Source organism: Nelumbo lutea, chromosome 7, assembly GCF_056320005.1.
Source record: "Nelumbo lutea isolate HS-2025 chromosome 7, American lotus-T2T, whole genome shotgun sequence".
NCBI classification, from domain to species: Eukaryota; Viridiplantae; Streptophyta; class Magnoliopsida; order Proteales; family Nelumbonaceae; genus Nelumbo; species Nelumbo lutea.
Window position 1 is genome coordinate 38079414 of NC_142690.1, and position 16251 is coordinate 38095664.

General features: G+C 40.6%; 1 protein-coding gene across 2 annotated transcripts in view; it reads left to right on the forward strand.

Moving 5' to 3' along the window:
* Positions 1–1586: 1586 nt before the first annotated feature.
* Positions 1587–16251, forward strand: part of LOC148846132 (thiosulfate/3-mercaptopyruvate sulfurtransferase 1, mitochondrial-like) — a 66995-nt gene continuing 52330 nt past the window's right edge. Inside the window, exons 1-2 of one of the 2 annotated variants that reach the window (XM_088952908.1) lie at positions 1587–1972; positions 2523–2708. In XM_088952908.1, the coding sequence (XP_088809034.1) occupies positions 1871–1972; positions 2523–2708 (288 nt within the window). In that variant the 5' untranslated portion in view covers positions 1587–1870. The remainder of the gene's footprint in view (positions 1973–2522; positions 2709–16251) is intronic. The other variant, XM_088952909.1, reaches the window with a different exon arrangement.

Consider the following 16251-nt stretch of genomic DNA (forward strand, 5'->3'; position numbering starts at 1 on the left):
TTTCAAACCAAAACTTGGACTGAACCAGTTGAACTAGATTAGTTTAGGTTAGATCGAATGAACCAAAGTGATGTGGCATAAGTTAACTGGATCGGGTCGGCTTGGGTATCCAAGTTACCCGAGCCTCGAACTTCACATTCTTCACCCGAATCTGGGTGCTACAGTGTTCATTTGATTGAGCAAATATAGCAGCACCGAACAGGTGTTGAAGGGTGGTCGATCAACGACGATCAGTGGGTATGTCACCACCAACCACCCAGGAGTCCTTTTCCAGCATGAGACTGACTGGAAATGGCCAGAATCTGGCGATTTTCAGATTTGAAATTCTTTTCAAAACAGAGAAGAAAACAACAAATTTTCAATCGTTCCAGAGCATATAGTGGCTCCGATACCAATTGTTAGCTAGAGAGATGACTCCTAAACATAAAAGAAGCATCATAGGAGCATTCTATGCTTTAGAAACGAATTGAAATGCAAAGACACCGACCTTGAGCCATTGAGGTAAAGTTGGCATCCATGGCTCTATTCTGGCGTTAGAGACCTTCACAAACACCTCTTTGACTTTGTCACCTTCTCTTCTACTCTTCTCTACAAGAAACCGAATCGGAAAACACCTTTCTCCTTGTTGAACTGTAAAACTGAAAACAAAGCACAAGGGATACTCTTCTCTCTAGTCACAGTTGCTCTCAACCGATGGATGGCTAGTTTGTGTGTATGAGGTTCTATTTATAGAGCCCAAACCACCTAGAGAGGCCTTCATTCATGGTTAAGGAACTGCAAAAACCATAGGCTCCACCAATCTTTGTTTTACAAACATTAAACCTGAAACCATGCACTCCCTCTCTCAGTGGGAGCCTTAGGTGGGCTTCTAGAATAGATTGCCATGTTACTAGCTAGCTCTAGACACTACCGGGTTCCCAGTGTCTAATTCTTCTCAAGCCACTATGAATAGGTACGTTAGGTAAGCACAATGAGTGAGCACGTAATAGTTGTATGAAACATGTCCAAATTAATGTGTCTTTCATCCAAACTTTTTTGTTCCATTAGACAAAAATTATCCATTATTTTATTATTTTTGTCAAAATAATTAAATATAAAAAACAATGAAAAAATAAAACATAAATGAGTCCCAACTCCCAACATGTTTAGGTTTTCCTTTTTCATTGTTTTTATTTTTAATTATTCTGATTAAGATAATAAAATAATAGATATTTTCTGTCTAACAGAACAAAAATGTTTGGATGAAATGCACATTAACTAGGACGTGTGTCACACAGCTATTATATGCTCAGCCATTATGCTTACCTAACGTGCCTAGTATATGCAGATCCCTGAATGAGTGTTTCACTAGCTCTTGTAAAAAGTAATGAAGGTATTTTTGGGTCAGTTAGGTTTTAACAAAAAAATTATATGAAAAAAAAAGGAGAAAATTTAGTGAGGCATTTTAGTAATTTAATGCTTTTCGTTATCTGATTTAACAACCGAGAGGTATTTGTCACAATTTAAAAAAGTTAAGGGTGTTTGTCACAAATTATAAGAGGTCTTTGTCATTGACTCCATGCTACAGGGGAATTTTTGTAATTTACCGAAAATTTTCAAGGGGTAATTGCCACTGCCCAAAGTAGTTCATCTAAAGTATAAAATGAAAAACGTCATCGATTTCGTTGGTTGCACCTGTGATCCTTGACCCCGTTCCCCCGTTAAGATTCTCCACACTGAATTAGGTGAAGACAAAAATAAAAAAAGAAACAAAGAAAGCTCTGCCAAACTCGTCACTAAAACAGCTGCGATGCTTGGACTCTTTCCCTAGATTGAATCTTGTGTAATATCTATCCATAAAAAATCGAGTGTTCGAACTTTATTCGGTTAAATGGCACCTCCCCTTCTCACAAGGTCGCTAGGTAGACTTCGGGCGATTCGTTTTTCGATTGCTTATTCACAGAAGCCACAAATATACAGTTCTTTTGTTAATGTAAGTGTTCGAATCTCTGTTTCCAATCCTTGAAAGCATGTATTCGTTTATCGATATGTAGCATAAAATTGGTCGGTTTTGATTCTTATCATCGATATTGAGCCTCTATAATGGGCTTCTGCATTACTACCTCTTCATGATTGGGCACACTCGAATGATCGATTTCTCTGCGTTGGGTTTCATGATTTCTGGTTATTACTTTTTTTTTTTACACTTTGTACGATGGTTCGACAATGCAAATTCTTTTGGTCCGTGGGTTTGTTCCGAAATTATTTTCTTTTTAGCATTCTGTGATTCTTTGCTAACGCGTTTATTTTTTATTTTGTTTAACTTGATCATAGTGTTTATTTACATAGATAAATGAATTTTGAGAATGCCTTTTACTTTCTAGGATTGATGTCTTTTCCCCGCCACCGCTAAATGATTGCCTTTAAGAACTCTACTGATTCTGGACTGTCCTTGGTTGCCCAAATCTTTTTTTTTTTTTTTTGTCTTTTTCCTTGTTTTGGCTGATCTCTTATAGTCTTATGTTGCTTTTTTTCCCCTCTAGAGGAAAGCATTTTGCAGACAGGTTGACATTTCTTCTTTGTTGCCAAATATTGGTTTGGCTCGTTGTGCAATGGCTTCTTCAATATCTGGATCAAAAGCTGTATTCTCAACTCAATCTGTGTCTACTAAGGAACCTGTTGTTTCTGTTGATTGGCTTCATGCTAACCTCAGGGTGCCTGATGTTAAGGTGCTTTCTTGTTGCAACTGTATCTATATCTTCCTTTTTCATTTTCAAATTTGGTTAATGAATCTTTTCACTTGTTAGAAAAATTCTCTGCATTGTTTATGGGCAAGTGGTTAGTTTTGTTCAATCGTCATCAAGGGTTAATTCTTTTTCAGAGTAATATGAATTTCTTTCTTCTTGCTTTTGGCAACAAAGTCAGCAAAAGAAGGGCATGGGAAAGTACATAAGGTATTTAAAATGCAATATATACATGTATGTGTGTGAATATGTATAGTTGTTAAGCCCTCTGTGTACCTTGCACATTGAAGGTAAATCCTTTTTATTTATTAAAACTTCTACACAAAATCATAGGTTCACAACTATCCACTACAAAAGGTGAATTAAGGAGTGAACGTTTAGAATCTAAAGTTTATTTATTTTTTGATAAACGAGTTTTAGAATCCAAAGATTCAAGAGATGGGAATATGAAACAATAATTTATTACTAATATATGTACATAATGTACTTTTTACTTGAAGGAAAATAATCATCGAGGAGAATCAATTATTATATTATTATTGAATTGGATGTGCAAAGGTGTCCTTGAAAAATTGGGATTTAGTTGCACAGTGCCCTTTTTTATAGGTAAAAGACCATTACCCAATGTTGGTCCAAGCTATCTGGTGTCTTGGGAGGGGTGAACTGGATACGATGCTAACCTTTGGCCTTTTTCTTTCTGCACAAAATTGCCATTCTCAGAATTGAACTTGTGTTCTCACACTTTTCAGCTGTTTCACTTGGTCAAACAACCAAAAGATTCTGAGTTTGATACTCCTGGATACAGTTGTAGTTTTCTTAGATCGAATATTGCTCTGTCAAAATTACTGCAAGAAATGATCTACATGAAGGGATAGGAAATCCATCATATGGACGCCCAAGATTGCGGAATAAAGGGGGCGAATTTCAAAATTTTTTCTTTCCCTTCAACTGGGAATCGAATTCCCTATTTAAAATATCATATTTTCAAGGATCATTCTTGAACCATAAACTGAACCAGATCTGAACCAAAAGGAGGAGAGAAAGATAATACCTGATACAGAGAAACATTATCTCTCAACGGAGATGTTCACGCCCAAGGTAGGATCCAAAATCTACTCCCACTGAAGATGGTGCAGTGCAGGGTGGAGCAGAATCAGCAGTGTTCTTCCCAAGAACTTGATCTTTCCAAAGAATCACCTGTACGGCTTGTGAATACAACTCCTACCAATCTTTTCTCCAAAAGATTGGAATCAAGATCCAATCTTGATTTCTCCCAAACAATGGAGACCGAACTGCTAAAGACGGTGACTGCAGGAAGGAAGCGGATAAAGAGAATTTGCAGGGTGCAAAATTCTCTCTTTTGTGATCTCAGCTCTGAAGACAAGACTGTTGCTGGTGATTGTGTTGGGATGTCTAAAGGCCGCCGCCCCTTCTTCCTTTTATAGACTTAAAGGGATCAGCTCCTAATCCCATTAGGAGTTGCTAACCCAAATCATATCTGGATTAGAAGTCCTTTTAAGATAAGGGATAATCCTTATCTTATCTTCAGATTAGATCAGCCATCTCCTAATCTAATTAGGAGGTTTCCAAATCTAAATCTCATTTAGATCTTGGACTCTCTGAGTGGATAGGGTGTGGGCCCAATCCTATCAGCTGATCTTATCTCAGAATTCGCCCCTTAAAGACTAATCAAATTAGCGTAGTTCGAAATGGGCTTAAGACCCATTTAGGGTTATGTATTCATTAAGCCTTTCAAATTGCTGCCCAGTTGGGCTTCCTTGTATGGCGTGGGACCCAAACATTGATCTACACATCAGCCACATGGGTTCAGCCCAGCCTTTGTTACAAGGCCTGGCCGAATACATTGTTATGGACAGTGCACCCCCTGAAACCCCTTCAGATGGGCTCTATGGGCCCAACACTTACCCTAAGTGGTCCCTGGGCCAAGCCACTTTGTAACACCTAAAGACTGTGGGCAAATGCAAGATTAGCCCATCAGGTATTATCCTCAATGGCCTTACACTTAACCTCTCAACCCATAATGATCATACATTGCCCGACAAGAGAGGACCTCTCCCTCGGCTGCAAGGAACAGTGTTGCACTCTCTCAAGTATGGATCCCGGGAATTAAAACCTTTTGCAAATCATTTCGAAACCATAATATATATATATATATATATATATAAATACTTTTATATCATATAAAATATATTTTGCAAAACAAATCTCAACGATTGAAATCGGTTGCCGACAGTCTTGGTTTTCATCAGTGAGAGTGCATCTCCGATCATTACCTTTGTCCGACAAAGGGGCTGATCCTGTCACTATAATCACCCACTCAGATGAATTCTCAGACTGTCCCAACATTCCCAGGTTTTGACCCCCGTTAAGGATCTCACTGATTGGTACATCAAAGACAGCTCAATCCGACATCTAGTGCAATATCATAATCGAGTCTAGGGGTCGGGTGTAACTTTTTAGTTTTGCCCATCAATCTCCAAGGTCCAGGGCAATATTGGAAATCTGGTCCAGTTCAAAGATTCAATTAATCTCACACTGTATGTGCATAGGGTCTTACCCTGGTAGCTGAGACAAGCCACCCCAACCGACTTGGTGGCACCACAGTGTCAGCCTTGTCAGGATAGGTCTCCCAGACTGACCCACTGGCTGTGAACATTCTAAACTAACACGAGTCTCATTAAGTGTCCAGTTTAAGGGTATTACACAGAAACATACCAAGGGAACATGAATCAAATATTTACTTTTATTCATTTACAATAAACTCATAAAATACATCATTTTGATTGAAGTTAAGGGCATACAAAACTGTCTAACAGCTCCCACTTGCACTTAGGTCCAATCAGGTATTAGCCGGAATCCTATACTTTCCACGTGTTTCTCAAACACTTTCTGTGAAAGTCGCTTAGTCAATGGGTTTACCACATTCTCCACTGATGCTACCTTTTAATATCATCCTCCCGTAGGTTTAATATTGTCATACAACAGTGGAATGGGTGATGTGTTGAATTCCAAATTTAGGAATGAACACCTTCATTCAAAAGTCAACCTCACTTATGGCAATGCGCTCGGCTTGGGTTGTGGACTATTAATTTGCTACTCAGGACCCCTGTTTGCTGGCATTCAGAAAACAGCACACGATCCTATCGTGAAAACATATCCAGATGTAGACTTTATATCATCTGGATCCGACTGGAAATTGGCATCTGTATACCCTTGGATCTGTAGTGAGCTACCATCGAATATTAGACAAAACTCTTTTGTCCTTCGAAGGTACTTAAGTATGTTTTTCACAGCAGTCCAGTGCTCCTGCTCTGGGTTGGCCTGAAATCTGTATACTACACTCACTGCCTGAGCAATGTCAGGGCGAGTGCACAGCATGGCATACATGATGCTCCCTACGTCAGAGGCATAGGGAATGTCTTTCATGCCATCAATCTCCTCAGAAGTCTTGGGAGACATTTTCTTGGAAAGAGTGACTCCGTGCCTGAAAGGAACATTTCCTTTCTTGGAGTTTTCCATGCTGTCAATTTTTTCAATATTTTGTCAATGTAGGCAGATTGGGATAATCCTATTATCCGCTTCGATTTATCTCTATAGAGTCGAAGACCCAGTATATAGGAGGCCTCTCCAAGATCTTTCATGGAGAATTGCTGTGAAAACCACACTTTCACCGTAGTCAACATTTCTACATCATTCCCAATGAGTAGATTGTCATCTATATACAGAACCAAGAAGGTAACCTTATCTCCACTGTACTTCCTGTAAACACAGGGTTCATCCGGATTCTGCTCGAAGTCAAACGATTTGACGACATAGTCAAAACTGATGTTCCAACTTCTATAAGCTTGCTTAAGTCCATAAATGGATCTATTAAGTTTACATACCATGTTTTCCTGACCCGCAGCTGTGAAACCTTGCGGTTGCTGCATATAGATATCTTCAGTAAGATCTCCATTCAGGAATGCAGTTTTGACATTCATTTGCCAAATCTCATAATCATGGTATGCTGCTACAGCTAACAGGATCCTAATGAATTTAAGCATGGCCACAGGCGAAAAGGTTTGCTCATAATCGATGCCCTCTTTCTGAGTGTACCCTTTCGCCACCAGACGAGCTTTGAAGGTCTCAACTCTAACATCGGGGCCCTTCTTCCTCTTGTAAATCCATTTGCAACCGATTGCTTTTACCTCGGAGGGCGGATCTACTAGAGTCCAGACTCCATTGGTATCCATTGAGTCCATCTCTGCTCTCATGGCCTCCACCCACTTCTGGGAATCTATGTCCAACATATCTTCCGCGTAAGTCACGAGATCCTCCTCACTAGTCAAGGTTTCCAGCAGGTAACTATCCTGGTCATAACCATAACGGACTGGTGGCCTGGATACCCGAGTGGATCTTCTAGGTTGGTCACTACCTGGAACTTGTGGGACATCTCCCACTGCTCCTGAGCTCTCCTCATCAAGAACAATTTTCTGACGATGGGTGTCTAGGATATAATCGGTTTCCAAGAACTGGGCATTTCAACTGCATAACACTTTCTGCTCACTTGGGTCATAGAAAAGGTAACCTACAGAGCCTTTTGGGTAGCCTACAAATATGCAACGGCTGGTCTTGGATTCCAACTTGTCTGCATTCGTTCTTTTAACGTGTGCTGGACAATCCCAAATCTTCAAATGTTTGACACTTGGTTTTTTTCCGGTCTAAAATTCATATGGAGTGTTCGGAATTGATTTGGTTGGAACTCGATTCAGCACGTAAATCGCAGTCTCTAATGCGTAACCGCAAAAGGATGTGGGTAACTCTGAGTGTATGAGAAGTGACCGGACCATATCCAATAAGGTCCTATTCCCCCTCTCTGAAACACTGTTAAGTTGTGGTGTAATAGGAGGAGCTAATTGTGATACTATTTCATTGTCCTTTAAGTAGTCCCTGAACTCGTCAGAGAGATACTCGCCACCTCGATCAGATCGAAGGGCCTTAATTTCTCTCCCCAATTGTTTCTCGACCTCTTGTCTAAACTCTTTGAACTTTTTAAAGGATTCAGACTTGTGTCTCATTAGGTACACGTAACCATATCGTGAGAAATCATCTGTGCAGGTGATGAAATACACGTGTTGATTCCGTGTCCTAACACTCAGGGGACCACATACATCAGTATGTATTAGGTCAAGTGTGCCTGTACATCTTTTAGGCTTACCGTCAAATGGCCGTTTCGTCATCTTGCCTTGTAGGCAAGGCTCACAGGTGGGAAGATCTTCTACAGTTAGAAAATCCAAAGGACCATCCTTTACTAACCTTGTGATTCGATCAGCACCGATGTGGCCAAGTCGGTAATACCACAGACACGTGGGATTAACTGTATCACGGGCTCTCTTCTTGGGGATTTCAGCCGACGTAGTTTCGGTTATGTTAGTTTCTAGAGAAGGATGTAGAACATAGAGACCGTTCTCCAGTTCCCCGTATGCGATGAATCTGTTATTTTTTTTAGTAGTAATCGTATTACTAAAAAAGACAGAATAACCATCTGCACACAGTTTTGAAACAGAAATCAAATTTCTTCTTAAGTTTTGTACATAAAGACAATCTTTGAGTACAATTTTTCCTTCTCTAAAAACTTACTCCACGGTTCCTATTGCCGCGGCTGCAATAGTTGCAGTAGTCCCCAAGTAGAGAGTGACTTCTCATTCACTCAGCTTTCTGCTTACCTTGAACCCCTGCAGTGAGTTACACGCATGAGTTGAAGCCCCGGAGTCAATACACCAGGACGCAGAAGCTACCAATAAATTGGTTTTATAACACAAGTCTCGAAATTACCTTACTTGGATTCCGGGTAGGCAGGACAATTCCGTTTCCAGTGGCCGGTCCTTTTGCAGAAGTGACATGCCTCCGATGCTTTGTCTTTCTTCTGCCTTTTGCCCTTGGTGGCTTTCTTGTGAGGCTTCTTTGCCTTCCTCTTTCTCTTGCCCGTTTTGCTAGCTTCAACAAGGATAGCTACAGGATCATCCTTTTTAATCAGTTGTTCAGCTCTTTGCAACATATTGCTGAGCTCTTGCAAGCTGACATTCAGCTTGTTCATGTTATAGTTCATGATGAACGGATTAAAGGAAGGAGGCAAAGAATTAAGGATAGCGTCTATCTGGGTTGCCAGGTCCAGCCCGGATCCAAGAGCCTCTAGTTTGTTGATGTAACCCATCATCCGAAGACAATGGTCGTGAACTTGTTGGCCTTTGGACATTTGAGTGGTCATGAACTGTTTCAAGACCTTTTGCCGAGTAGAACGATTCTGCTTTTCATACATCGTCCTCAGGCTGTCCAATATGTCATTGGCAAGTTCGATCTGATCGAACTGCCTCTGTATTGGGTTGTCCAAGGAGGCGATGATGTAACACCGGGCTAGGGAGTTTTTCTCCTCCCATTCCTGATAGTCTCTCATTCGGGCCTCAGAAGCCCTGTCACCCGGACGCTCCAGGGCAGGATTCTTTGCCACTTTGTCCAGCTTTTCTGAAGCTAGGACCAACATAAGGTTCCTGTACCAGTCGGCGTAAATGGGCCCTTAAGCTTGTTGTCATCAAGAGGCTTTGCAAAAGATCCGTTTGCCATTTTCTGATAAAAAAGCAAACATCAGTCCACAACCTAATTTGATTCATGTTCATTTCATAGATATAGCTTTTAATCTACGATCCATTTCCATTTATTCATCTCTGAGATTTCCCTCTTTTCCCAATGACGGAGACTACGGGTTGTCTCTGGAAATGTGGGAAATCACATAGGGTGCATGGAGCCAACTGTTTCAGCTGCATAACCCCTTTCTGTGATGGATCATATCTACTCATCATATGAGTTTTCCCTTTGGCCCTGTCAGACAAGGTTCAGAGCCGTTTTCAGGTACACCTTTCTGTCTAGTGAGTGCTTACCCATCATATTCGTGAACGCCAAGGTACCGTGAGAGAGTTCACATTTTCTGGTGAAGCCCCTCCCACATCGGTTTATGACGCCCCTATCATCTTATGAAACACTCAGACAAGCCCAACAGCAAATGGATAACCCATTTTCTGGTGCGTTTCTTCATTACTGAAGGACCCATCCTCATGCTAATGATGGAAGGCCTTTAGAGAGTTCATCATATGAATCTCTTTATCACTTGCACTCATATTAGCTGGAGGGAACAAATAATTACGCCATAGTTTGATTTAGGTCAAACCAAAGTGGCTCCCACTGACTTTCATAAAGCCAGATTTCGGTGGACTTTAAATTGGCTAGGGTTCCGAACGTAACCTCTTGATGAGGTGTGAGGCCCACCACTGAGGGAGGTCATCCAATGACCAAAAGGGACACCATGGCAATGATGTGCATTCAGCCATGGTGTGCGCAAGAGTCGCTGTCGAATGAGCATGGGCCAAGCACTTATGACCCATGTACGCAGCACATCACACATCCATACATCTCATGCTGGGATAAATTGATCCAATCAATTAATTATCTGTTAGGCCCGTTGGAAGCCCGTTAAAATTCCATAGTATTAACCATTAATATTATCTAGGTATATGGGCTGAATTAGGGTTACCCAGTTCGGCCCATATAGCTTTGTCTTTTAAAATGGGCTTTTGCAGTTTTAACTATTTAAAACTGGGCCTTTACAGGCTGGGCCGAATTAACCATTTAATTAAATATCAATCCTCAGGCCCATTTTCTGGGAAAATTAGGGTTGACTTTCAGCCTTGATTAAACCCTAGATTTGGTTCAAACAGTTTGAACCAATCTTTGTTCGAATGGGTCTAGGGTTTGATTTTTAATTAAATCCTTAATTCAAGAAAATAATCTGAAATTAGATAACTGATAAAAGAAAATCAATAATCAGTTAATCAGGGCTGTTCGCACACTCCATCCTGCAAAACAAAGGTTAGATCACAGATTGCAGTTTCTCAAACTGCAAATTGCAGATAGCGAATCTCCCATCTGCGAAATCTCCTTCTCTGCGCCGCCATCTTCGATCCAAAATTAAAATAAATAGAAATCCTATTTCTATTAATTATTACATCAGATCGAATGCCTATACATTGAGTCTAAAAATAAAAAAAAAATTATTTACAGACCAAAATAAATAAATTCAATAAACTGCAAACCTTGCAGTTCTCCCTGCGCAAACCAAGATTTCGATCTCCTCTTGTACGAACAACCCATAAATTAAGAAAATTATAAAGAATTATTCTAAATAATAATCAAATTTATTTAAAATTAATTTCAGATTATTTGCCCATCTGTTTTGGGAACAAATTTCCCAAAACCCATATCTGCGCAAATTGGGTAGAACGCTCTCTCCCTATTTGCGCAGATTCAGATCTGAAACAGAATGGTTCAAGATTTGAACCATGGCTCTGATACCACTGAAGGGATAGGAAATCCATCATATGGACGCCCAAGATTGCAGAATAAAGGGGGTGAATTTCAAAATTTTTTCTTTCCCTTCAATTGGGAATCGAATTCCCTATTTAAAATATCATATTTTCAAGGATCATTCTTGAACCATAAACTGAACCAGATCTGAACCAAAAGGAGGAGAGAAAGATAATACCTGATACAGAGAAACATTATCTCTCAACGGAGATGTTCACGCCCAAGGTAGGATCCAAAATCTGCTCCCACTGAAGATGGTGCAGTGCAGGGTGGAGCAGAATCAGCAGTGTTCTTCCCAAGAACTTGATCTTTCCAAAGAATCACCTGTACGGCTTGTGAATACAACTCCTACCAATCTTTTCTCCAAAAGATTGGAATCAAGATCCAATCTTGATTTCTCCCAAACAATGGAGACCGAACTGCTAAAGACGGCGACTGCAGGAAGGAGGCGGCTAAAGAGAATTTGCAGGGTGCAAAATTCTCTCTTTTGTGATCTCAGCTCTGAAGACAAGACTGATGCTGGTGATTGTGTTGGGATGTCTAAAGGCCGCTGCCCCCTCTTCCTTTTATAGACTTAAAGGGATCAGCTCCTAATCCTATTAGGAGTTGCTAACCCAAATCATATCTGGATTAGAAGTCCTTTTAAGATAAGGGATAATCCTTATCTTATTTGCAGATTAGATCAGCCATCTCCTAATCTAATTAGGAGGTTTCCAAATCTAAATCTCATTTAGATCTTGGACTCTCTGAGTGGATAGGGTGTGGGCCCAATCCTATCAGCTGATCTTATCTCAGAATTCGCCCCTTAAAGACTAATCAAATTAGCGTAGTTCGAAATGGGCTTAAGGCCCATTTAGGGTTATGTATTCATTAAGCCTTTCAAACTGCTGCCCAGTTGGGCTTCCTTGTATGGCGTGGGACCCAAACATTGATCTACACATCAGCCACATGGGTTCAACCCAGCCTTTGTTACAATGCCTGGCCGAATACATTGTTATGGACAGTGCACCCCCTGAAACCCATCAGATGGGCTCTATGGGCCCAACACTTACCCTAAGTGGTCCCTGGGCCAAGCCACTTTGTAACACCTAAAGACTGTGGGCAAATGCAAGATTAGCCCATCAGGTATTATCCTCAATGGCCTTACACTTAACCTCTCAACCCATAATGATCATACATTGCCCGACAAGAGAGGACCTCTCCCTCGGCTGCAAGGAACAGTGTTGCACTCTCTCAAGTATGGATCCCGGGAATTAAAACCTTTTGCAAATCATTTCGAAACCATAATATATATATATATATATATATATATATATAAATACTTTTATATCATATAAAATATATTTTGCAAAACAAATCTCAACGATTGAAATCGGTTGCCGACAGTCTTGGTTTTCATCAGTGAGAGTGCATCTCCGATCATTACCTTTGTCCGACAAAGGGGCTGATCCTGTCACTATAATCACCCACTCAGATGAATTCTCAGACTGTCCCAACATTCCCAGGTTTTGACCCCCGTTAAGGATCTCACTGATTGGTACATCAAAGACAGCTCAATCCGACATCTAGTGCAATATCATAATCGAGTCTAGGGGTCGGGTGTAACTTTTTAGTTTTGCCCATCAATCTCCAAGGTCCAGGGCAATATTGGAAATCTGGTCCAGTTCAAAGATTCAATTAATCTCACACTGTATGTGCATAGGGTCTTACCCTGGTAGCTGAGACAAGCCACCCCAACCGACTTGGTGGCACCACAGTGTCAGCCTTGTCAGGATAGGTCTCCCAGACTGACCCACTGGCTGTGAACATTCTAAACTAACACGAGTCTCATTAAGTGTCCAGTTTAAAGGTATTATACAGAAACATACCAAGGGAACATGAATCAAATATTTACTTTTATTCATTTACAATAAACTCATAAAGTACATCATTTTGATTGAAGTTAAGGGCATATAAAACTGTCTAACACTACAATTAAGTGTTGAATCATAAGCCAGCCATCCTAAGATCTCTCTCTCTTACCGCCTTAGACATTTCAAATTTGAAAATATGAGGAAGTTGGGTGATCAATTCATCCTGATGGTTGAGGAGAAATAGCATTTGATTATATACTTCCACCTGTAGTTGGCTTGAGAGGCAGGTTGTTTCAAACTAAGGACCAACCTGTGGCTGGGTTTTGTTTGGAGAGACAAGGTTGCTTAGGTCCCGCCACTCCAAATCAGAGCTTTGCACAAGAAAAGGTATGTGAGTTGCTGTGATTAATGCAAAAAAAGGTATGTTCCCTGACATGTTATCTTGTGAAGGGATGATCCATGGCAAATGAATAAATCATCTTTTTATCTCCTGAATTTATGTTTCCGAGGCTTAGGGGCATCCCCTTTCTTTGATATCTCCATTCTTTTTGAGGCAAAGTTCTTTTCTCCTCCTACCATAAGATGGAAATCTCATGGAGATGTATCTATGCTGCAGTTGTTTGTAGCATGTAGGAAGATTTTGATTGGGAAATCTTGCACAAAGAAATTAAATACTTATGAGATGTTTCAATCAATGCAGCATTTCTCATTGTGTGTGGGAATTATTATTTGCTCTTTTTGACTACAGGTGGTCCCTGTGCATTGACATGGAAAACCCATTTAAGACTTCACTCTTTAATCCAAGAAGAAGGGTTTTAAGGTTTTGTGGAGGTGTACAAGAGCTGCCATCCTATGGACTCTGTAGGAAGAGAGAAATGTGAGAATTTTCAATGAAAAGCAAAGACTTAAGGAGGCAGCTATTAGGACTGGTCTATCAAGAATGGTGAATTGGATTAAAACCCTTGAATTGTTTGCACCTTTTCCAAAAATGATATAATTAGAGGGTGTCAGGTTATAGCAAATTCTTTCATGTCAAGGGTTGTTAATCGAAGGGAGTGGACTTCTTCTATATTGAACCAAATTAAGTTCAGTTTTGATGTTCGCAGCCTTGGAAATCCTGGTCCAGTAGGAATAGGAGGATGCTTTAGAGACAGTGTAGGTTTCATTTTATTGATTTTCTCAGGGCTGATAGGTGTGTGTAACTCTCCAAGGGCAGAATTGCTTGCTGCAATTCAGAGCCTAGAATTGGGAAGAGCTTGAATGTACAGAACGTAGTGGTTGAAAGGGAGTCAAAGACAGTAGTGAAATGGCTAAATAATGACAGCACTTCAGAGCCTAAGCTTTGTATTGTACACAACATTCTTTGATCATATTCAATAAAATTTCACTGTTACTTATCAGGGGAAAAAAGTTTCAATTGATTCAAAAAGATTGGGTTTTGCCCCTTCATATGTGCATCTTGGGAAGGGGCGGTTAGTGGTGAATATATTTTTTGATCATTAAGTACTCAAATTTTATATTAGTTGTAGAAAAGATGATGGACAACATTTCAATGGTTTTGAACTGAGTACAACCAATATGGTGCTAAGATAGCACCAACCAACAAGTGCTACTCAATTAAACAACAAGAAGGGAAACACTAAAACAAACAAGCTCAGATCTCCTCATCAAAATAATCTTCCTTCCCTCCTTCCTCTTTAATAAAAGAAAAATTTATTAAAGAAAAAAGGGAAACTGAGTACAACCAATATGGTACTAAGATAGCACCAACCAACAAGTGCAAAACAAGCATACTCAATTAAACAAGAAGGGAAACACTAAAACAAACAAACTCAGATCCCCTCATCAAAATAATCTTCCTTCCCTCCTTCCTCATTCCAAGTTTCTCCCCCTTCCCCAACTCTGGTTTTCTTAAGACTCTCGTCCCTCTTATTTTCTCGTAGTCCTCTAAAGGACTTCTCAAAAAAGCCTCACCTCCCAAGAAGAAAAGACCCAAAGACTTGCCAACCTCTACCTCCCTGTCAACAAGCACACGTAGATCAACTCTTCCTTGTTGCTCCTCCTCCCCTTTTGATCCCCCCCCTTAAGAGTATTCAAAGGTAAATCAGGGCTTCTTTCAGGATTCTACACCTTCTAACCTTCCCAAATGTAGCCTCAAGCCTTGTACTTCTGGGTTTAATTCTTTTTCTTTTGCACAATTTTTAAAATTTGTTAGTCAGGCCTGCCACCACAAGGCCATCTTTCAGACACGAGAACACTTTAGTAACATACACTAAATGGGTTTTATTTGCAGCCCTTGATTTTTTTCAGATCTCCCAATGAAGCTTCAAACTCAGAATTTTTGAATTCCTTCCTCCTACGCCCTAAATCTACACCCAGCTTTCCAACCAGCAACTTCTGCAACCAGAGTATTCCCACCATCTTCATCAAAAATGTCTTCATATTAAGATCAGCACAAACAAAAGCCACACTATATCTGTGCTGCACCTGCCCCATCCTCCTTGTCTTCTTTGGCTTACCCTTCCTAGTTCTCACCTCCCCCTCCACAACCAAGACCACTCCATTTCCAAAGCAAACCACGACCCCCTTCTCCACCCCTGAAAGAAACCAACTCCCATTCCACATACTTTGTCCCTATGTGCCTGAACTGGGGCACCAAGAGAAGATACACAACCACATTGAGGTTCTGACTCCTGTGGCAGAACTGTGACTTCATCTTCCTGTGGCAGAACTGTGACTTCATCTTCCTGTGGCTCACCATTGAAGAACCGAACTAAGCATCCTGCTGGCTGGTTGAAAACATGGGCTTGAACATGAGAAGATTCACCAGGATTATTAGCACCATTTGAAGCAACACTCCTAAGATTCGAGCTAGCAAACTTCGTAATCACCCAGACCCATTTTTCATTCCTTCTTTTTCGAATGTTACATACGACCTTTCCCCTTATCGAGATGCCTCTCACCTTAAAACCAGAAAAAAGACTTAACTCTGAGCCTACTCTTCTTATGCCCCCTTATCTTATCTGCTCTAGAAACAAATCTGGAAGTTAAGATATTCTTATCAAAATGGTGGTTCCCACTCAACTGTTTAAATCCATCGAGAGCCAGGGAAGACTTTTCATCTCCGTCTTGAAAGATCCCCATTAGGCTCTTCAACTCCTTCCCTTCTCTCAAGGTTCTCCGCCACGTGTCCATTAAATAAAACCACCTCATCCCTCTCGCTGAAATTACCTTTCTACCCCCAAACGCCCCTGCCCATC